The sequence below is a fragment of the Haemaphysalis longicornis genome, unplaced genomic scaffold (genome assembly GCF_048455015.1).
Source record: "Haemaphysalis longicornis isolate Haplotype H1 unplaced genomic scaffold, Haemaphysalis longicornis Haplotype H1 scaffold_9, whole genome shotgun sequence".
Lineage (NCBI taxonomy): Eukaryota > Metazoa > Arthropoda > Arachnida > Ixodida > Ixodidae > Haemaphysalis > Haemaphysalis longicornis.
Genome location: NW_027526460.1, coordinates 16,836,012 through 16,858,125, shown reverse-complemented (window position 1 = coordinate 16,858,125; position 22,114 = coordinate 16,836,012). Strand labels below are relative to the sequence as shown.

At 46.8% G+C, this 22,114-nt stretch overlaps 2 protein-coding genes across 4 annotated transcripts in view; both read right to left on the bottom strand.

The window, feature by feature from the left end:
• Window positions 1–2,301, bottom strand: part of LOC144152532 (beta-1,4-mannosyl-glycoprotein 4-beta-N-acetylglucosaminyltransferase-like) — a 69,401-nt gene extending 67,100 nt beyond the window's left edge. The window contains exons 1-2 of the mRNA XM_077683825.1: window positions 2,268–2,301; window positions 1,015–1,733 (exon numbers count right to left, since the gene is read on the bottom strand). Coding sequence (XP_077539951.1) covers window positions 1,015–1,733; window positions 2,268–2,301 — 753 coding nt within the window. The remainder of the gene's footprint in view (window positions 1–1,014; window positions 1,734–2,267) is intronic.
• Window positions 2,302–3,350: 1,049 nt separating this feature from the next.
• The window catches only part of LOC144153616 (beta-1,4-mannosyl-glycoprotein 4-beta-N-acetylglucosaminyltransferase-like), a 98,573-nt gene continuing 79,809 nt past the window's right edge, over window positions 3,351–22,114 (bottom strand). For 2 of the 3 annotated variants that reach the window (XM_077685267.1, XM_077685266.1), the window contains exon 2: window positions 3,351–4,057. In XM_077685267.1, coding sequence (XP_077541393.1) covers window positions 3,851–4,057 — 207 coding nt within the window. In that variant the 3' untranslated portion in view covers window positions 3,351–3,850. The remainder of the gene's footprint in view (window positions 4,058–22,114) is intronic. The other variant, XR_013319333.1, reaches the window with a different exon arrangement.

The window sequence follows — 22,114 nt, the reverse complement described above, 5'->3', positions numbered from 1 at the left end:
TCACCCAGTGAAACTAAATAGAATGATGTGTAGGACATTGCGAGTCGAAATGAACAACCCCACACCTCGCCTTTTCAAGGGCACTACAACAGGTTAAACGGGGGAGGTTAGAAGGAACACTAGGTAACGACACTGCATAAGTCCCGTATACTATACTCGACCAGAGAGAGTTGAGTCGAGTAAAACAGGTTTTCCTTTTACGCGACCCATCCATGTATAATCGTACGGGGTGAGTCAAAAAGCCATCGCGGTGAGTTCGCTCGACCCGCAGGTTGGTTGCCTCGCTCGTGGGACTGAGTCGGCGGGCTGTGAGGAGCTCAATGGTTCCTTTTCCAGGACCCCTCCCGTCTTCTCGCCTTGATTCTTTGGATGGCGTTCGTGTAAACGTGGGGCGGGTCGACGTAAGCTGGACCCGCCAGTAGACTCTCCTTCCCTCGTGGAGTCCATGTAACCTGGGCTATAAATGCGGCAGGGCTCGAGGTAAGCTGAACTCGCAGTTGATTCTACCCTCCCTCGTCGAGTTCGTGTATCGCGTAACAATTGTTTAACTGAGCTTCGACCACCACCACAATCAACCAGCCAGCAAAGTGTGCAATGCAAAATCACAAATGGGAAGGTCCTTTGATTGGAACAAAATGAGCAAAACCCCGCCTTGAAAAGTAGAACAAACGAGTAGTTACACGGAAAATTCCCAAAAGCAATTCAACAAACACAAGATGATTGATCAGTATACCACACTTCTGCAGCGCTGGGAGGCTCGCCGCAGCCGTCCCTCAAGAACAAAATTACGTGGTCATAAACATTTTCGTCCAACAAAGAAACTTTTCATTAAATATACTATCCCTCAACGCTGTTAATTTTTTTATAACATATTGTAAACATTGCTTTCTGTAGAGAATTCGTGCAAAGGTGCTGTCCCCCAATTCTGACTTCGAAGAGATTTAAGTTACCAGCTTGTTCAACGCTGTTAGAGGTAATCCCTGCTGAAGATCGACATACGGAAGACAGCCCCACCTGAATTCCTCGAGCGTTGAAACACCACGAACAGTGCCAACCCGCGTAGCCAGGTGCCGTTCCCCTCAACGTCCACTTCTCTTGAAAGGTTCCGGTGTTTGGCAACCGCACGTGGCGGAACTTCTGCATTCCACGAAGCAGCAGAGAGTCATTGCCGTAGACGTTCCGCATAAAAGCCACCGTGCACACACCTCCCACTTCGACAGGCTTCCTGTTCTCCCAGAAGAAGCCGTACAAGAACCAGCGAAGACCAACTGCCACGGGCTCACCATAGCCGTCGTGATACTTCAAAAAAAGCAGAACATCGCGGCTTATTATTTCGTCGGCGTCGCTCAACCAGAAGAGGTCGTCGTCACGCACGTTGGGAAGTCGGTGCTGACCCTCGCGCCAGACGGAAGTGTAACAGTAGTTTTCAGGAGCCCAGGGGTCATCGGTCCTGTAGTTGTAGACTCCCAGTGCAAGCGGAATTATCTTATGCCTGTACTCCTGCAGAAAGCCGGCACTTAAGTTTGAACGCAAGTGAAGGCCCTTGGGAGAGCCGAAGTAGGTGTAGTTGGACTCAGCGATGAGGTAGTAGTCGATGGCGTCTCCCAGCTCCTTAACGCGGATGTCGAGGAGGTCGAGCTCGTGGTTGAAAACGAGGCCGTTGATAAGCGTACGCGGCTTTGAACGACGCTTTATCTGACCATTTGCGTAGGCTTTCTGAAATTCGAGACGAACTTCAAGTTGACTGAATTGATACGTTCTTCAACGTCGCTTCTTCTCATCGTAATTTTTGGTATGTTATACCACGGCCGGGCTAGAGCGGCGGTGCGCGCTGTGTTGACGCGCGCAAGCCGCCGCTCTAGCTTGGCCGTGGTTATACCTACAATATAAATTCTTCATGCCATACATAAAATTCATTGAAATAAGTGTGCAAGTACTATCTGACCTAGCAAAAAACATTTCTAAAACGACGCGTACAACTAACATCAAGAAGCGTGCGGAAGAAGCGTGTGTTGTTACGATTCTGCGCGCCGCAACCGTGTTCGCGCGTCCCGCATAGTTTTGCGGAGTCTCCCGGTGTGAAGCAAAGCTGCCTCGGACAAGCCGAAACGTTTCTGGGAACGGGCGGATCGCGGGCGCCTCGCTGTCCGCGGGATTCAAACTACGGCGGCCGGCGGCAGGCGCAAGTTGAGACGTGTCCCGGCGAGGCAGACGTCGCATCGGAGACCTCCTCTCTCTCAGGTTGAGCGTGCGCCGCTACTACCCACCCCTCACGAACTCTGAAAAGAGTGTTGTGTACATGTTCGCGCTGTGTGCAAAAAGCAGGAGGAGAACTTGTTTGACCGTTAGCACTCTGGGTATAAATACGGGGGCCCCAAGCGCAGTAGTTTATTCGTTTTAGAGCAGCGAATCAATGCTGTCATTCTGCTCGAGTCCTGTACTGTAACCTTCCCGGAAGGGCGTTGTTCCTGTATTTCTTTGGCTCATCTCTCGCCATGCAGTAAACCAGTTTAGTTTGCCTTCGGATTCTGGTCGTCTTCTCCACGGCAGCAGCATTTGCTGACCGCTCCTCAACACGCCCCAACACACATGACGGAGGCGATGGAGCCCGGTTTTAGGGCGCCTTCCCATTGGCAACAACGCGTTGCCAGGGGTGGGGTCGCAATGTCGTAACAGTGTATAGAATGCGTGTGCAAATAATGCAGAATGCATCTTGTATAGAATACATGCAATGAATAAAATTCATCAAAGACGCGTGTGTATAGAATGCAGATGGCCTTCCGAAGCACGGGACACAAACTATGCTCTGGTCACAAATATAAGGGTTGAAAAGAGATCAGGTGTTGTCCGTGATCAACACAAAGAAATACGACTGCGACACAATCGGTGCTCCGAAGTACCATGGGATGGCATCTACATAAGGCAAGTAATAACGTATTTTAGACGTCTCAAAAAATCGGAGAGAAGCTGGCCACTCTACCACATATTACGCATCCAAAAATGTCTGCGTCGCTGAATGGAAATTATAGGCAAATAGAACTAAACAATGCTGTAGAAAAGCAGGTGGAACGTGCACGCAAATCGACAGAAACACGCAGAGCACTCCAATAAACAGTTTACCCTCTTTCTCTCCAGGGACCACGCGGCTTGTTAGGCTTTTTCTGCGTCTTCTTTTATAAATTGGAGCTCCTTCTAAACAGTGATACACTAACACACACTGATCATAGTCATATAACAAAATCATACTTGCCATTGAGTGCTTGGAGGCACAGTGGGCAGACTGAAAAAAAAAAAGCCAGAGGAGGCGACGGCACGCTATTGCTTTGTTGAGCTTAAAAGAACGACTATCCTTGAAGGATTCAGGAATTTTTATTCGGAGTTTCTGTACATGGTAAGGACGACAATTAAAGCTGCACGGAAGCAGCTTGACAAGCCTGTGATCCTAACTCAGGCGCTAGGCAGCAGACGGCAATAAATATGCTGTACAGTTTCTGCAGCATTGAACATTAAACACAGAAGACTACCGTAATCCTAGTACAGTGTGCAAAAACATGCAATAAAAAAAATATGAGCGCACTGGGAAACTAAGGAGCGAAGCGAAGAATCTATTCTAAAAATGTGACAGCACAGCACAAAAAACATGTTTTTGCTGAAAAAAAAAAAACACCGAAGCACATACTGAAACTTACTTGTCTATATACTTGCAAATACGATCAGTGTTGGAAGGTGGTTAAGTGAAGAATAAAAGCGGTTAAAAAAATAGTACACACTACACAACGCCGCACACAATCGTACACGGTATAAAAGTAGAATCCACATCGCACGATTTGTGTGCCGGGAGGTGCGATTTCTAGGCAACCATAAGGTATGGAAACAAATGCTGGTTGTTCTTGACGTATGCTGGAGCTGTGTCGTTTGGATCGCACGCCTTCAGCTTCCCTTTATGGTCGAAGAATTGCCCACTCTTCCTGAGCGACTCGATGTACGCCAGGTCACTTTTGTTGGCGAAGTCCCCCCACCGTATCCCGTCGTCTCTCTGGGCTGAAGCAAGCTTCACCTGCAGGAACAAAGACGAACAGGTTAGGCGTTAAGCAGCTGTTGCAGTCGGGCAAAGCTCAGTTCTCGCCCTTACCATTTACATGATGCAGAGTTAGAAATGATAGACATAAAAATTAAAGCCGTTTCACTAAATGCGAAAGCTGTCGGAAGTGCAGAGCAGTGATCCGCCATAACGGGCTGTAGCGCCGTTCTCCGCTCACTGTTACCAACAAATGCAATTCCAGTTTCCCGCCTTCACAGTGCTCGCCCGCCCCCTGCCTGAAACTGCACAAGCGGGAGTTCTATTCTCTTTGTGCTTTTCTCCCCGCACGTTCCGGCATTGCACTGCCACATTTTGCGTTTAATATTGTAAAAACCGACACAACGGGCTTTCCTAACTAAAGTAACGCTGGCGCTGCCAGTTAATTAAGTATATTAAAGACGATAGTCTTTCTTGGGCTACTTAAACCCAGAAATTTTGGTCTGTCTGTATGTCTGTCCGTCTGTCTGCCTGTGACAGACTTGTCAATATTGTTGAAGAACAAAAAATAAGACATTATTCACATATAAGACAACAAATTAATACAGAAGTTATATTTGCAGCGTTCCTTTATAAAAAATCGTGCATGTTTGATTTTGGCGAGAATAAATACTTCATCAACTGAAGAAAAAAATATCACTCCAGCGTCGCCTGGTGTCGCCCGCGCCATATAGCTTCAGGCGGCATTTGAAGAAATCAAGTGGAAACAGTTACGAAAGGTTCCACTAGATAGATTCCACGTTCTGCTTGGAACGCACGTAGACTAGGGAAACGCGGTTCTATAAACGTAAAAGTAGGGCGCCTCGATTCACGCGCGTCTTCGCCGTACGGCAGCGTTAATTGGCATCGAGACACCCGAATTGGAGCAGTGGAACGCGGGAAATTTAAAATGATTTAAGCAAACCTTTGGCGTCTTTACCTTGGGAGGAGCGCGACGCAAGAGGAACAACATGAGAAGTGAGCGGGAAAGCGAAGGGAGGCATTTACTTGGCAAAAGTCGATAAAGACTATCGTCTTTTGATGACATTTGCAACAAAAGGAGCAGATACGCGGCCTTTTTTTTCCTCAAATGTACCTATAGATTTCTTTGCGCTAAACAACGGGAAGATGTATTACAAGCGCCAGCGTTTACCGAGTTTCGAACGGTTGTGACTATATAAACCGCTTGGCTTTCGAAGGCTCTGGGGTACGCCGCAAACAACAGCGTCACCCCGGAACACCACCTTGGTGCTCTATATACTTGGGTTGAGCGAGCGAGCTAGGACGACAAGGAAAGCGCTTAAAGTGCTCTGCACTTAAAAAAATATTAATTGCCATACACTCTGCTAAGAATGATGATCAGTAAAGCTGTGGCGCGTGTTCTTAGAGCCGTCTAAGCGGCTGATTGTAATGTAATTCGTTTTCAGATATTTTGGGCAGAACAGCAATGTGCAGCAGTTTTCTGTAACCATATTGCCTCGATGGATGGCCAGCAATTGACAGAAGACAGTGATTAGATAACGTTTACAGCTTGTCATATAAATTGTTTTGGGATAGTTTGGGTAAGACAGCAGTGACAGCCATTTTCTGTAACGATACTGCCTCGGAAGACGGCCAGCAATTGACAGCAGACAATAATTAGGTAACTTTTACAAGTTGCCATATAATTTGTTTTGGGATAGTTCTGGTAAAAGAGTAGTGACAGCCGTTCTCTGTAACCATACTGCGTCGGAAGATGGCTAGCAATTTACAGCATACATTAATTCTCCAACGTTTACAACTTCATTGTGAAGTAATCATGACAGCTGAATGAAACTAGACGCAATGGCAGGGTCCTCTTAAAGGCTAATTGTGATTTAATTTGTTTCGGGAATTCTTCGATAACTCGAGTTAGAGCCTTGTTTGTAATCATTACCCCTCGGTAAATGGTCATGCTTCACTGCGCAAAAGGGAATGTGGAAAAGCCGGCTTACAAAAACCAACCTTACAGAATGTTTTTAAAGTCGGCTTCACCTTTCAACGAGAATAGAGTGCTAGAAAAACGTTTGCAGGGCAGTAAGCTGTCGTACCAAACAAGTAGGATCTGTTTTTTTTATTTTTTATTGTTTTTTTCTGTAGTGGCAACCGGTTTTCGCGCGGCGAAGAAACCTTGGCCAGAGAGCGGGCGCACGATACCAGCAGAGACTCTAATCAGGTCCAGCCCTAGAGCAGCTCCGCGGTTCAAATATCTTATAGAAAGATTAGAAAAGCTACAAAACCAGGCAGCTAGTTTTGTTACTAACGATTACGACCCTTTTGCTATCATCTCGGCGTATAAAGCTACCCTTAGCTGGGAACCACTACAGTCCAGACGTAAAAAGTTAAGATTAAAATTTTTCCACTGCATTTAGTAAAATCACAGCGGTATCCACAAAAAACAGTATCTTCATGAGCCAAACTACATATCACTGCGTCATGACAATTCACAAAAAACGCTACAGTATTCCCGCAGACAAAATATTCTTGCAAATTCTTTTTTTTTTCCAAGAACAATATGTGACTGGAATATGTTGTCAGAGGAATTGGTTAGCCTACAAAACAACGATCTTTTTCGATCCCGTTTATGATCAATGTGGTGTTCGTTTTTTTTTAACCAAAATGAATAAGTGCTTTTAGAAAAGTGTATGAATGTATAAATGTTTTTGTCTACTCTGTTCTGTACATGTTCCATGTCCCCCCTACAAAAATGCCCTCGTGGCGATGTAGGTATCTTGTAAATATATAAACAAATAATAAGAAGCCGCTTCAACAGATAGGAGCACTAGCCGAGTTGGACGCCTGGACGCCCCCAAGTTGGACGCTGGATGCCCCTACTATGTAAATCTCGTACAAGCAAGAGAGATGACGACGCCATAGAGTGGCGGCATCATTGCCACCAGATTCGTGAACAAACAAAATTGCCGTTGTTTTGCTGTCGCTACAAAGTCAACGACATTACAAGCCGCGTTTGGTTTCTTTCCTACGTTATAATGCCTCTAATTCATAATAACTTGGTGACCCGAATGCCGAACAGTTAAAGAACCAGATATATATATATATATATATATATATATATATATATATATATATATATATATATATATATATATATATATATATATATATATATATATATATATATATATATATATATATATATATATATATAGCCACGTTGCCAAAGCCGACGCGGTTGTCTTCAAGAAAAACAAGTTTATTGGAGTGAACTTGTGCTCCCCTAATAACTCAATACACGGTCGGCGAAGCAGCAGTCAGTAAAGTGACGTACTCAAGCGAGCGTCGGAGATCCAATGCCGCGGCTCTTATCTTTCGGCGTAAGTGTTTTTGGAACAGTCGATTCACATCCAGAACATTCTAGATCACATAAGATTATTTTGGGCTAGTGACGTTAGGGCGAAAAAGTCTGCTTATCTGAATGTGATAGCCAGTGCGGCATAAAAGTAAAGAACGGAAGACGAGCTTCGTTTGGAACGCAGATAACACAGCCGGGTGTGGCCCGGCAGTACAAACAAACAATAAATAAACCAATACATGGTTCGCGGCAATATATATATATGTATATATATATATATATATATATATATATATATATATATATATATATATATATATATATATATATATATATATATATATATATATATATATATATATATATATAAGGTAAGTAGAGACAGAGACACACGAGAAAGACGTAGAAAATAGAAACAAGTTTAGTGACGTCTGAAACGTCAGTAAACTTATTTTTATATTCTATGTCTTTCTCGTGTGTCTGTCTTTCCAAACCTTATTTTTTCGCGCTCTGTGTGAGTTTTTATCTTTCCAGACTATGTATATATATATATATATATATATATATATATATATATATATATATATATATATATATATATATATATATATATATATATATATATCATACCAGAAGTTGGTGACAATGAACAAAAGGTGAGTTACGTTGTCATCATAGCTGTAAGTGAGTTTCACTTCTATTCATTAATTTACTTCGCTTACTCTCAGCCCTGATTGGGCACAACAGAAATGCTTTTTACGGCGTCGACAAAAAATGTTTTGTGATGAAAAGAAGAAGCATAGCAAAAGCTAAAAGTTATACTAGAAGAACAAAGGAGAATCCCCATCAACATAATTATCATCATCATCACATAGAAGAGGGCAAGAGTGTTCCGGCCGGCGAAGGCCACGTCTTTGCGCCTACTCTACTTAAAGGAGTACTGACACGAAATTTTTATGTTACGTTTTTTTCGCTGCTATGCATGCCTACCAGCCCACTAATCATAGAATGACAGATTAGACGGTCGAGCGCAGCGTAAACGTTCATTTACGGCGTCGTTTATTCGTGCCAGTTTCGGTTTCGACTGAAAAACGCCGAGCGGCCGCCATGACAGCATGTATAACATGACGTCACCATTCTTGCCGTATCCCTGCCTCTCTGGAAGCACGCGCGAGCGAGCGCACGCGCGCGCCCAGACCGGCCGAGGTTTTCGCCGTCCCCACAGGCCCGGGCAGCATGACGTCAGTCCCAAAACCATGACGTGTACACACTCCCGAGCAGCGCGCGCCAACCACAGCCAGCGCGTCGGCTTCGTCACGGGAGCCCCGACGTCGGCAGTTTGGGGCACGTAGCAGATGATGTCACGTCGGCCCGCTCTGGGCTTTCTCGTGCGGGCGAAGATTGAAATGGATTTTAAATATGTTTCGCTGAACGGTTGCTGTTGAAACTTGCTGGGAGATATCTCCTGATAAAAAGGAAGCGTTTTACATAGTTATCTCAGCTTTGAAATTTCGTGTCAGTACTCCTTTAAGCCATTGGCCACTGAAAGCACCACTTACATACGCCATTAATGTTTTCTTTTATCAACGCAATACTATTGGCAGTTCTTTTTCGCAGTATAAGGCGGAATCGAGGGCGAAAAGTTGTAATGAATATCATAGGTTGCAAGGCAATAGCTACACACTTAAAGGAGCCATGAAGAGAAAATGCAAGTTGGTTTTATTCGAAAGATTTCGTGTTTTATAGTGCCCCCAGAGCTTGTCCGGATACAAACGGTGCTTTATTCACTGAGAAATTAAACAATTTAGGTTAAAATTTTCATTTTCCCGCTCAATCGTGCGTTTTTGTGGTCCCAAGTGACATCACTGAAACCGACCGCTCTGCAGCCTGGAGTACCTTCATTCACGCATCCGCCGTACAGGGTAGAGACACGTATACGCTGGCGCCGCCATTTTCGGTTGCTCGCTCGCCGCCGAAGCAAGTCATTGTGTCAAAACCGCGCTAAAATTATCGCCGCAACGCGGTTTACTGAAGAAGTTTGAATCATATTGTCTGTTTCGCGTTGCTAGGTCTCGTGGGAAACGAAAAGAATAACGCGCTGAGCCCGTTGGCCCAATTGCGGCGGCACGGGACCGTTCGAAGGTTGTCTCCACCCTGTACAGCGGTGTTGGTTTTTTCCCGCGTTTCTTTACGTTCCGTAGCCTAGATGGCGCCACCATACCGTGGCAAGCGTTTGGTTTGTTTTTGCCCGCATTTAAACCTGGCTTGTTTTTGTTCTGGGAGAAAATATTCGTTCCCTGAAACAGTGCTCGCTCGACAAATGGGGTCACGTAAGACACCGTTGCTTGCGTCAATCGGCCAGTGTCGTCTGAGACAACCCCAAGCCCCGTAGTGCTGTGCAGCGAAACCAGGCATGCTGTGCGCAGTACGAACAGCAGAACGCATCAGTACTTCTATGTTTACATGTGCTTTCGTAACTTCCACGGTATGTCCCATCATTCTTATTGCTTTGTAAAGAATGTGCCCTAAATTTAAGCGCAAATCGCTCGTTCGTCTAGTTTGTAAGTTCTACCTAATTTGCGTCTGCTTCTGCCAGCCTCCGCCAATCGCAGAGCTTAGCCCATGTGACGACATAGGTTCTGTTGCGGGAAATGAGCTGGTGGGTCGCATGACCATTCCCGTTTTTCCGAATTATGTAGCTTATTTGAGCGATGTTTACGTTAAAAGTGGTGTCAGTATGATTCTAACGAGACAATCTTTTGAATGAACCAAACTTGTGTTTTCTCTTCATGGCTCCTTTAAGAAATGCCGATGCGCGAAGCACGAAATCTCAGGGAACACCGGAGCATACATGAACTATTGATTTATTGCCGCCAACGTATAGGTAGGGAAGACGATTAGCAAAAAAAAAAACACAAAATCCATTTGACACTACGGTCAATGTTGAGAATACTTAGGTTGCATAAAAGCAATGTTTGAGACACATCTTCAAACACTTTGTCAAACACGAAAAAAAAATATGCTGTCCTCTTCAGAGCCTTGGACGTGTTGAGGATAATTGTAGTTTGTAAAATTTATTGTTTGCGTTTCAGAGAAAAACAACTTCCAGGATAAAATTAAACGCTAAACGTTGCTGAGCAGGGTGGCACAATTTTTCTGTGGTCACGCCGCGATAAATACCTCCCACGGATCGACGGTGATAATTATCGTGGTTTACAGTGTGCTTTCTTTTGTAGTTTCGGGTGGCTGGAGGCTGCGGTTGGCTTGTGAGTGCTCAAACATGGACAGGCGGAAATCAAGGACCGAATCAGGGCCGTTACAATCGAAACCACAGACCGTATCTTCAGGCCATGCGAGCGGAACGGAAAGTGCTTTTTGATAGTTACTCAAGAAGGCATCGATAGCGCTCAAAGCAAACAGGTTGATGGCGTTAATGATGGCGTCTCTCCCTGATAAATGGGAGCAGGAAGCCTGTTCTGCATCTTTCGGAGAACGGATTTTTGAAGCCAGTGATATAAGTTTTTTGCCAGTCTTCCAGAATGATGCACATGACGAGAGAAGTTCAATGGTTCTTCTGTAGATTATTACGACAATGCCAGCCGTAAGTGCCGATGATTCTCATGAATTTCATTTATCAGCCAATCTCCAACATCGACGACACAAATGACGATGTTGGTTTTGGCAAATGACTCTACAAGCGTCAATAAACACCGCTCCGGCAATCGAAGTGGTGCAAAAATGAGCTTCTCTACCATATCCCGCATCGGAAACGACAGTGACGACTATAGACGCCGACGAATGCCGACAATATCGACAGGTAGCTCGCAGAAGGAGGCCCGAATTTAAATCATGCCCCAACATATCAACGTATGTCTACATAAATTCTCTTCGACCGTCTGCTTGGGCGCAAGCCAGCTCATCACCTACGTGCTGCAAAACTAACGCTCGCTGGCATCGTGGGGAGCCGGGTTGGAGTCAGATAACGTTTTGTTATTACGCGTGAGCCTGCGTATTACTGCGCTTCCTCGATTCGCGTCGCGGTGTATGGATTCTGTCAATAAATGCCTCGGGCAATCGGAAAATGAACATGGTGGTGGTTCAGGCCTAGCATTATTAGATACCCGCAGAGTAGCCATACCCGCAATAAAACGGCTAATTAACTTGGACAGTTCAGCCAGTCAACAGCACAAAAAATGAATCAAGCAAAAAATCATTCCATTTTGAAGGAACGTATTATTAGAAAATAAATATGCAGGTTTTTCAAGGCACCTGAATGCGTCGGCGACAAAAGTGAAGAAAGAGCGTTGCTAGGCAGCTCCATTCTGTCGGCCTGTGAAGCCTCCCAATCAAGGCCGGAGGGGGAAACAATGTCCCGCCAGCGATATGAGGCTTTGCTAGGCGACACCAAGCATAGTCGCCGTGTGGTGCTTCCGGCGTGGGCGTTCGAGTCTCTACTGACAGCCAGGCCCCTTATATCAAGTAACTCTGCTGACAGCGACAGGAGCGGGCGTGGTCAATCAGCAGAGGTGTAAGAGCGCGGAGGCGCGATAAGCGACACTTAGTTTTTCTAGCTTCTAAAGACGATACATTTCTTGGGCTACTCAAATCCGAAAATAAATGTCCGTCCGTCCGTCCGTCCGTCTGTCTGTCTGTCTGTCCGTCTGTCTGTCTGTCTGTCTGTCTGTCTGTCTGTCTGTCTGTCTGTCTGTCTGTCTGTCTGTCTGTCTGTCTGTCTGTCCCTTCATTCGGCATTGAGGGTAAAGTAAAAGGACCGACAGGATTATATAGACAAAACGTTTGCAAACCACTGGCAACACACTCTATGCTTGTCAACATTGTCCAGGAAAAAATAAAACAATCAGGCAATCAGAGTTGCAGGCAATATACACAAGTGGTATTTGGAGTGTTCTTTAATTAAGTATACATGGCTGCTTGATTTTTGAGATATAAATAAAAAGAAATGCGTGTGAAAAAATGTTTCGACCCGAAAATACAGAAAGCGCTCGCGCAAGCCTGGACCTCGTGGCAGTGTTCCATATTCAGAAGTAAACAAAAGGTTCCTACCGGGAGATGGCGGGAGCAGTGGAACACAAGAAAGTTGAATTAGCTTGAGCAGACATCCACTATGCGTATCGTGGGAGGGCCGCAATGGAGGGGAAGAGCATGAGAGGTGGACGGGAGAGGGAAGAGAGGCATTTACGTGGCAGGGGCGCAGGAGACTGCCATCTTTTAATGATATTTGCAAGGAAGTCAGCCGATACGCGGTCAATTTTTTTAGATACTGGTACAATTCGGGCCGGACGAGCCCCTTCCTAACGAGCCCCTTATTTCCAAACACTATTATTGTGCGAAAGCTTAGCGAGGGCCTCGGTTATGGCAGCCTTGATGCCAAGGTAGCATAAGAGGGTTTCCCGCCAGTTACCCGCATATGACAGGCTGTAGACGTTCGCGTCACACCCCGGGGGTTGAAAAGAAGGTCCCCTTCTCCCCGTGTAGTCTGAGTGGCGCTGGCTACCACCCTCCAATGTCAGATACAGTTGTAGTAAATATAAATACCCCAGAAAGTGAAGGAGAACACAGTCGCCCAGATAGCCGAATTGGTAAGGCATTCGAGATCTAATCGAAAGGCGTCGGTTCGGTCCCCACTCTGGGCGCGTGTTTTTCTTTCTTTCTTTCTCACGTAATTAATAAAAATAATAATGTAACGTCACTAACGATAAAAAAAAAATAGTCTAACCATTCCCCTATGCCTCCTTTGGCGTTTTAGACTGCCGGCATTTGTTTCTGTATATGTATGTATATATATATATATATATATATATATATATATATATATATATATATATATATATATATATATATATATATGTATATATATATATATATATATATATATATATATATATATATATATATATATATATATATATATATATATATATATATATATATATATATATATATATATTTGACGAAATACAGAAGGGTATGTCGCAGTTTACAACGCCAAAGAAAACATAGGCGGGTTGTTAGGCTCTTTTTTACTACCGTTAGTGAAGTTAACTTTTTTTAAATATACGTAAGAAAAAACGAAAGAAAGAAAGAAAGAAAAACACGCGCCCATAGTGGGGACCGAACCCACGCTTTTCGATCTAACTTATCTAACGGTAGTAAAAAAAAAAAAAACCTAACAACACCCCTATGCCTCATTTGCATTGGAGACTGCCGACACATTTTCCTGTGTATATATATAGATATATAGGGAAGGAGGGAGAGGAAGAATAAAGCGGAGCAGTTACTATTCGGTTCATTGCGGACCGACCAGCAAGGCCAATCTACGATCATGATGACAAGATACCACTGGAACGTGCGCATCACATGTCCAATTAATTTTGGCTTTGATGAGTGCGGCTTCTTGGCTGCTATTTACGACCAGTGCCAACGGCTAAAGGGATTGAGCCGGTAAACGCGCACAATTTATAAACCAGGACAGTGCCGCTCTGTAGTAGGGACAGCGGGTTCGGTTCAAGAATTAACTGGAGAGGTCACTTGGAGGATGACCCGCCGCGGTGGCTCAGTGGCTAAGGCTTTGAGCTGCTGAGCACGAGAACGTGGGTTGGATTCCCGGCCGCGGCGGCCGCTTCTGTGATGGAGGCGAAAAGCATAAACGCCCGTGTATACGAGATTTCGGCGCACGTTAAGGATCCCCAGGTGGTCAAAATTAATCCGGAGCCCTCCACTACGGCGCCCCTAATCGCCTGCGTTGCGTCGGCGCGTTAAACCCTACAATCAATCAACCAATCCCTTGGAGAATGGTGTAAAGGCTATAACAAAACGATGGAGGAATGTCTCAGAAAGGCCGGTTGGTCGAACTGAAGTACACAACAAGACCTTGTCACTAGGTCTTGCTAGATGGTGCTGTGCGTAAACAGGAGATGGCGCCGCAGTCCACCGCGTATACAAGCAGGTTCCGCAAATCACACACCCTCATCCCGCCATGGATGGAAACGAACGTAAGAAGCGTCACGCTGCTGCTCAACATCAACGAAGACAACGAGCTTCACCGAATACAAATCATCCCTGCATCTAAGAACTCAACTCTCACGGCTCAAATCGAATGACGGTCGGGGCGCAAATCGGACGTCACTAGGGGCACAACTTGGATGTCATTTCGAGTCCCAGTACTCCGCACCCTCCACATCATCCACGGAGTGGAGATGCTGCCATTTTTTAGCAACATCTTTACCACACCGATGACGACAAGGCCAGGGAAACCGGCCGAGGGAAGCCTGCCAATTTGATTGGTAAATCTGTCCTGCATTTGTGAGCACAAGACTTTTTAACGCAGACTCCAGAGTGAGTGAAGTTAGAAGCTAGCGCCTGTCTCTTCTACTCTGCGTCTTCGTCCGTGTTTTTGTGGCGCTTCAAGTCATGGCAACTATTCACGAACCGGCCCAGCAAGACGTTCTTCTAAGTAGCAAATATTGTGGAATTTTCCGTATACTGTCATTACATGTACATCTATTGGAGGGAAAGTGACAGCCCCATGTTGTTGTTGTTGGTAAACTTTATTGACACACAAAAACAAAGAAAAAGACCCCCAAAGTCCGGGGTTCTGAAAGGAAAAAAATTATCTATACAGAAGGGAGAACCTGATGACCGTTAGCCACCAAAGCTCGCCACCAGGCCACTCGGTTTGTTCCCTCCGCTGGCGCGGGCCAGTCTTGGTGAGAAGAGGGAGGAGGCGAAAGGGTCTTACGAGTGATGGTTGCGAAGCAGAACAGTCCCCCAAAAAATGCGGCGTATTGGGAAAGCCAGAACCTTTAGAGCAGCGTGCAGGGCTGCGATGGCCTTCCAGTCCATGTAGTATGTGTGGAGTTAGAAGGTTGTCAGTTTGCGCTTGCCGGATAAGACAAGCCTCTGCCCTTGTTAACAGGTGAGAGGGAGACGGAAGAGGCTCCCTATTCCTGACTAACTGTTGCACAGTCTGGCGTCAATGGAGACGGGCTTGTCGCACTTGCGTGGGTGGGTGCAAAGGGATCGGCCAGGGAGTCTCCGAGTCTCCCGGTTGAGACGGCGCACGGGAGAGCTGATGCGCCAGCTCGTTGCCCAGAACGCCTGCGTGACCAGGAACTCAGTCCAGCACGTAGCTAGTAGCAGTGTGTTTGGCCACATGAGTGTGGAGTGTTCACATCATATTGATGGGAAGCGCCTGCTCCTGGAACAAGCGAAGAGCATCCTGACTGTCGCTGAGGATCACTTGATTACAAGGAGTGGCTAAGGATAAGATCGCGTCGGGGATCGCTTGGGGCCTATGCAGACAGGCCAGAAAGAACGCCTGAGTATATTTTCTGCAATGTCGGGTGGGCCGGAGGAACCACTGCTGTGACACCGCATGTGTCTTTGGAGAAGAAGAAGGCATCTGTGCACGTCACTGTTGGTAGATCACCATAGCGGTAGCGAAGAGTGCATATTCGAGCTCGACGACGTCCTGGATGTGAGGCTGCGGATACATTGATTGGAATGGTAGGAACTGTTATGCGAGGCAGTGGATACCAAGAGGGGTATGTCGCTGTAATGTCGGGTAAGAAAGATATATCGTAATAAAGGGAGGATAGGAGAAGACGCCCATGCTAAGTAAGCTGGAGACGAGTGTGTTGTGCCGCGAAATGAAGATCAACTTGATCTGACAGTGACGCGAACGGCTGAGCAGCCTCCAACTTAGCGAGGGGGTATATCTAGGTACCCCTAGAGCCAGACGGGTGGCAGGCCGGAGGAGCCGCTCAAGCTGAGATCGCTGCGATGAGGTTCATTTTACCTATGGCAGTGCGTAAAGAGCGCGAGTATATATTAGAGAGTTTACAAGTCGGGTAATATCGTGTTCTCGTAGGCCTTGGTGACGTCGGGTTAGCCCGCCGATTATGTGGGTTAGTTGGTTATTTTGAGCGTTACATCGATTGAGCTACTTGTAGGCCTTCCCATCATCCCATCCTGCAGGTCGAAGCCGTGGACGCACAGCCAGGGCTTACATGGAAGAGGAATGCATCAACCATGAGTTCTACTCGAGAGCGTTGGTCGCTAGCTTTAGCCCGCAAACGCTCGTCGGTGACCACGAGGTACTCAGACTTCTGCAGATATAGTTTGAGACCCACGCTTGACCCGAACGAGTGGACCACATCAATGCCAGCCTGAAGTGTGTCGAACAGTGCAGCTGGCTGCCGGTAGAACAGCAAGGGTTATGTCGTCGGCGTACAGTCCAAACGAGAGATTAGGAATTTAATGTAGCAGACGAGGCAGGGGGCGAAGTGCTAAATTGAACAGAGTATGGGAAAGGACAGATCCCTGACGAACTTCCCTGGTAGGAGTCCAGGGGGCTTGATGGTAGTCCTCTAACACCAAAAAGTGTAGTCGTGTGGTCAGAAAATCATGAATTTAATTGTACAATCGGGAGCTAGGCGTCAGTATCTGTATTTGCTCAAGAATGGCAGAGTGCGGAACTGCATCAAACGCCTTTTGGATGTCTAGACTAACGATTGCTCTAAGTTGGGCTGCACTCGGATATGCGTACACCTCTTGTTGTATTCGCAGCATTGTATCCTATGTTTACCTGTGACCGCCGAACCCACCCATAGTCCAGTCAAAGAATTGGCTGTTTAGGAACCCAAGTGAGGCGATGCAGGACTATACGCTCCATCAGTTTTTCAACGCAGGACGTAAGTCAAATATGGCTAGACTGTTTAAAGCAAGTGATTTTCCTGGTTTTGGGATAGGGCGGATGTTAGCAGTCTTCCACTCAGGGGGGATACAGCCTGTTCGCCATGCTTCATTGATGAAACGTAGAAGAATTTCTCGAACGGAGTCCGGAAGGTTCCTTAAGTTGGAATATGTAACCATGTCCGGTCTTGGTGTAGTGTGTCGTTTGCAATCGGTGAATGCTGCGCGCAGTTCAGCAAACGTAAATTCTGCGTCAATAGGTTCTCGAGTGGGACAAGTGACAGGAGGAGGGACAGCAGGCAAAGAAGGAAAAGGAAAGAAGGAAGCTTGAAGTTTGCCAGCCAAGTCAGCGAAGCTAAGACCTGTCTGCAGCCGCAACGATGTGATGTGCGTAGATCGCTGTGCCTGTCCGGACATGGAACGGATAAGTTGCCAAATTCGAGTTGTGTGCACTGTTCCACTCAGAGAGTCACAGTAGGACAGCCAGTTGGATGTTTCAAGAGTGCGCGCATATCCTATAGCCTCGATTGTGAGAGCATTGATGCGTGCTTTGAGGGAGCGATTGAGCTTATTCCGCGTCCATCGGCGCATAAGCGTATGACGCTGATCCCAAAGGCCTAAAAGATGTGTATCAACAGCCGGACGTGTGCCAAAGAGAGCAATAGGCGTGGTGTGGTGTCGAGAGGCGTCACAAATTGCATAAATCCAGTAAATTAGATATGGCAGCCGTATCGATTGATTCCCGGAAACCACTCCAATTGGTGAGGCGAGCACTTCGCGGCGACGGAAATGAAGCACCATTCAAGGGTACAGTTGTGTGAATAATGTGATGATCACTGCCTAGAGAATTATCTTAGACTTCCCTTATAGCCGAAGGTAAGCCTATTGCCCAAGTGAGATCAGGAATCGTATCTCTTTGGCAACTATTGCCTTGTCGTGTAGTACTGGTTAGATCATTAAGCAGAGAAAATCGGAGTCGCTGAGTGACCCGCCTTAAGAGTTGACCTGATGGTGAGGTTTAGGTGTAGAGCCAATCTGGATGTGGAGCGTTAAAATCCCCTGCCGAAATAACAGCATGATCGCGGTAGGAGCGAAGGAGCTTACCTAACCACCCCAAAGCGGGTCTCGCCTTAGGAAGCGAATGCGAATTCATGACAACTAGTGTGGCAAAGCATCCAGGAAATTGAGTGATTGTAAGGACCGATTCCGACGTGATAGAGTTGTATGCGGAAATATCTAGCTGATGAGTTGGTAATGTGCGAAGGACATATGTCACAACATAGGTACGAGGATTGGAATCGCGGCGAGTGGGCATACTGGGCTGTATGAATGAATCATACCCTGCAAAGTTGTATACATCGTGGGTTTCCTGAAGGAGTATGATAAATGGAGGGTGTGGGAGGGATTGAAGGTAAAGCCTAAAAGCGGAGATTTTAAAGCTGAGTCTGCGACATTTTCATTGCACTATAAGTGGTGGAGCCATCGCTTGTTAACATTAATTTTCGAGTCCGGAGAGTGATCGATGGTCACGTTCCCAGTTCCTGATAGTCTCACGAACAACAAGTGGGGATGAATGCCGGGTGGCAGGTCCGAAGCCATGCAGCTAAGCGCGGGACGCGATAAGCCGCTGAGGGAGCTCATTTTTACGCCGGAAATGTTGCTCTTGTGCTTGGTAGTGGTTTTTTTGTGCTTGAAGCAGCGGTTCAAACAGTTGATGAAGCAGCTGTGCCAGGCCCGTTGGTTGCATGATTGCCGTAGCTGAATCTTCCGCTGCAGGTGGTCGCCCGATTGGCGGCCGTTCGCGCCGTGCAGCGCGGAGTCGCTGGAGGAGGGCGGTATGCCGCGCTTCCGTTTCTTCGAGTCTTCGTCGAAGGTCGTCTGTTTCTTGCGCGAGCTTTTCCAATTCGGCTTGAATAGTGGCTTTCTCTTGCAGGATGCCCTTCTGTGGAGGTTGTTCCTTTGTAGCACTAGTTGATGTTTTTGCAGTCTCTTGGAGCTGGCTGGTTATTGTGGCCGCCGCGGCGTAGAAGACGTGCCGTATTCGCACAACATGTGCCGGTTGCGAGTAGCTCGAACGCTGCTGTCCGTGCATTGTGCCATGTGCTGACGATGGCAGGCCTGTAGTGGTACGTCCTTGCGAGGCATAATCTGCTAACTCCGCATCGCGTTGCCCAAGCGTTCTGCTGCAGCTCGGTGATCGAAGGGGACCGTATCTGTTCCCCCTGTTCTGTGACCGAGGTCGGCGTTTTGCGGCTAGTTCCGCATCAGTCTTAATTTTAGTACGACATTTTGGGTCGGTAGCCATATGTCCCTGCATCTTGCAGTTGCGGCAGGTCGCTATATTTGATTCCTATATTTGATTTGATTTAATTGATTTTACTATGTTCGGTTTACATGTTTTTATACCTACCTGTTTGTAGTAATCACTTCGCTTCATTATATAACTTCTTTTCTGGCGCTCTTTGCCCTCGTTGGCCTTGCGCAATGAAACACCAACCATCATCATCATATATTTGATTCCTTACATTTAGTGGCGGCATCCGTATCGTTTCCATGGTTCTTGCCGCATGTGTCGCATACTGCCTGGTGAGGGCACACGTCTTTCTTGTGACCGAATCGGTGGCAGCGACTGTAGACGACCGATTTGTGTTCGAAGAGTGTGACTCGGGAAATGCGGCCTTCGTAATCACAGATCTGGGTGGGCGTCGCCCCTCAAACGTCAACAGGCGTGCTCCACGGCTGCCCATTGGGCGAGTGTCAAGTATTCTCTGACGGTTGCAGGCCAACGCCGCCTGGAGTTCATCCTTGCTTTATCTGCAGTCGATGTTATAGGTAACTCTACGGCACATATCTCGTCCGGGAGCCTGGTAGATTTTCACAGCGATCTGCTAACACGGAATTTCCAGGTTCATGAGTTTGAGTAGGGCATCGGATTGTTTTTTGTCATGGGCCAGCAACGTGATTGTGTTCGACGCAGGATGAACTCTGTACGTCATGGGTTTTGTAATTTCATCTGCGGGTGCTGTGGAGATGAGGGCGATGTGGAGGTCCGTAGTTGGTAGAGTGCCGAGATTCTCGTGGGCACGCGGGCGTATTACGAGGACATACGTTTCCACGGGAGGTTCTGAACTAGAATTTAGTTGTCTAAGCTTACGTCGTTGTTGAACCTGGTAGGCTCCTCCGGTGTCAACACCGTAACCGTCGCAAATGTTAAAATTGGTTGCAGACCAGTCCGCCTGTGATGCAGTGGTGAGCACAGCGTTAATGAGATGTGCACTAGTGGCTGCGATGGTTGGGTCAGGCGCTGTAACCTCATGGCCGCAGTCCTCGGCGTGATCTTTGGTCAGGTACGTTTCCATGCCGTCTTGTCGCTTGAGATGGAAGATTCATTTTCTTGAACCGAATGCGTCAAGAGGTCGCGGCGCGTTCTTTTAAACGTTGTACTGCTCTGTGAGGGGCTCTAAGAGCGTCGGCTGTCGTTGCAGTTGAGGCGAGTGCTGCGATTCCTCCCATAGCGTTGCTTGGTTTTCCTCGAGCGTTCGCGTCGATGCTGGTGGCTGGTGGCTTCTCCCTTCAGGGGCCCTTCGCGGCCAGCCTCGGAGCTCGCGCCAAGAGTTGCTTCGAAGTCGGCACGTGCTTGCCGTTCTTGTTGTTGGTGTAACCGCGGCGGCATTTCTGCTTGAATCTGCGTCGCTTGTTGTCGTTTGTAGTAATCAGATAGCGGTGGTGTCGGCGCAACCTTGCCGCCGGTTGTTTCCGGCTGTTCCATGGTGTATGCTTAGCGAAGACGTCGCCGACAGCGAAAGAGTGGCCGTCAAACGGCCTTAGAACACGGTACCTTGTCGACTGTCAGCTCGGTAGGTTCCTCGCGCAATAGCGAAAAGGACGACCCGTAGCACTCGAAGACCAGACGTGAAGAAAGCTCTTGACGGGCGATAAAAAGCAGAGCGTCGGGACATGCGTCAATTCGCATTGGGCACCACCCCGTGTTTGTCCGCTGGGACAAACTCTATTTTGTCCAAGTTTCACTTGGCCAATCAAGTGTGAAGTGTGCTGGATCAACATTTACAAAGAAACGTATTTTTGTTTCTACCATTCCTCGGACTAGGCACTGGTCAAAGCATATTTTCGCTCACGTTAAGGCTCAGCACCTCAGCTTCGCTTGTCATCCTTCACAGAGGGGAAGGGCAGTCTATTTCTTTTGTTGCTGGCGATTTATGTTCGCCTCATGTTCCGCACGTGTGCCTGTCGCCTGCGTCAACCGCTGCTCGATTTTGGGCAAGGCGACGCAATACGCCGCAATGGTTGCTGGAGTGGGGCGCGCTTTTTCACGCCGGCGTGGTAGTTACAGACGCGGCAAGGTTAGCTGCTGGCTCTGCTCCTCTGTCGAACTTGCGTTTCCGGCATCGTCTGCGTCAGTTGATTTAATATTTATTACACTGGGTTGTTTGGAGACTGATTCAATTGGCTGTTTCGATATGTAGTCAGTCTCAAATTTTCTTTACAGGCGTACCTTCGGCAAGAAATGATTGGGAAATCGAATCCGAAACCATGAGAAATATTCCTGATTTTTTATTCCCGGAAGCAGCTAACAACGGCATTTAACGGTGTAAAAAGATATTGAGTGGGATAAAAAGTTGCCGTGGACCTGCGTAGATTGCCATGTATTGATAGCAGACAGGAATCCCGCAATATTTACAACTTCACTATGAACTACTTCCGACAAGTAAATGAAAGTCGGCGTAACATAGAGTCATCTTGGTGGCTAATTGTCATATAATTGGTTTCAGGATAGTTTAATTAGAACAGGAGTTATAGCCATTTTCTGAAATCATACTGCCTCTGTAGATGAACATGCCCCACTGTGCAACACCTAATAGGGAAGCGTTCTTACAAAAACCTCGCTTCCACCAATCCTCTTAAAGTCGGCTTCACTTTTAGACACATATGCGTTGTTAGGAAGACATTTTTCCAGGGGAGAGAGTGAGTGAGTGAATAAACTTTATTGTGTC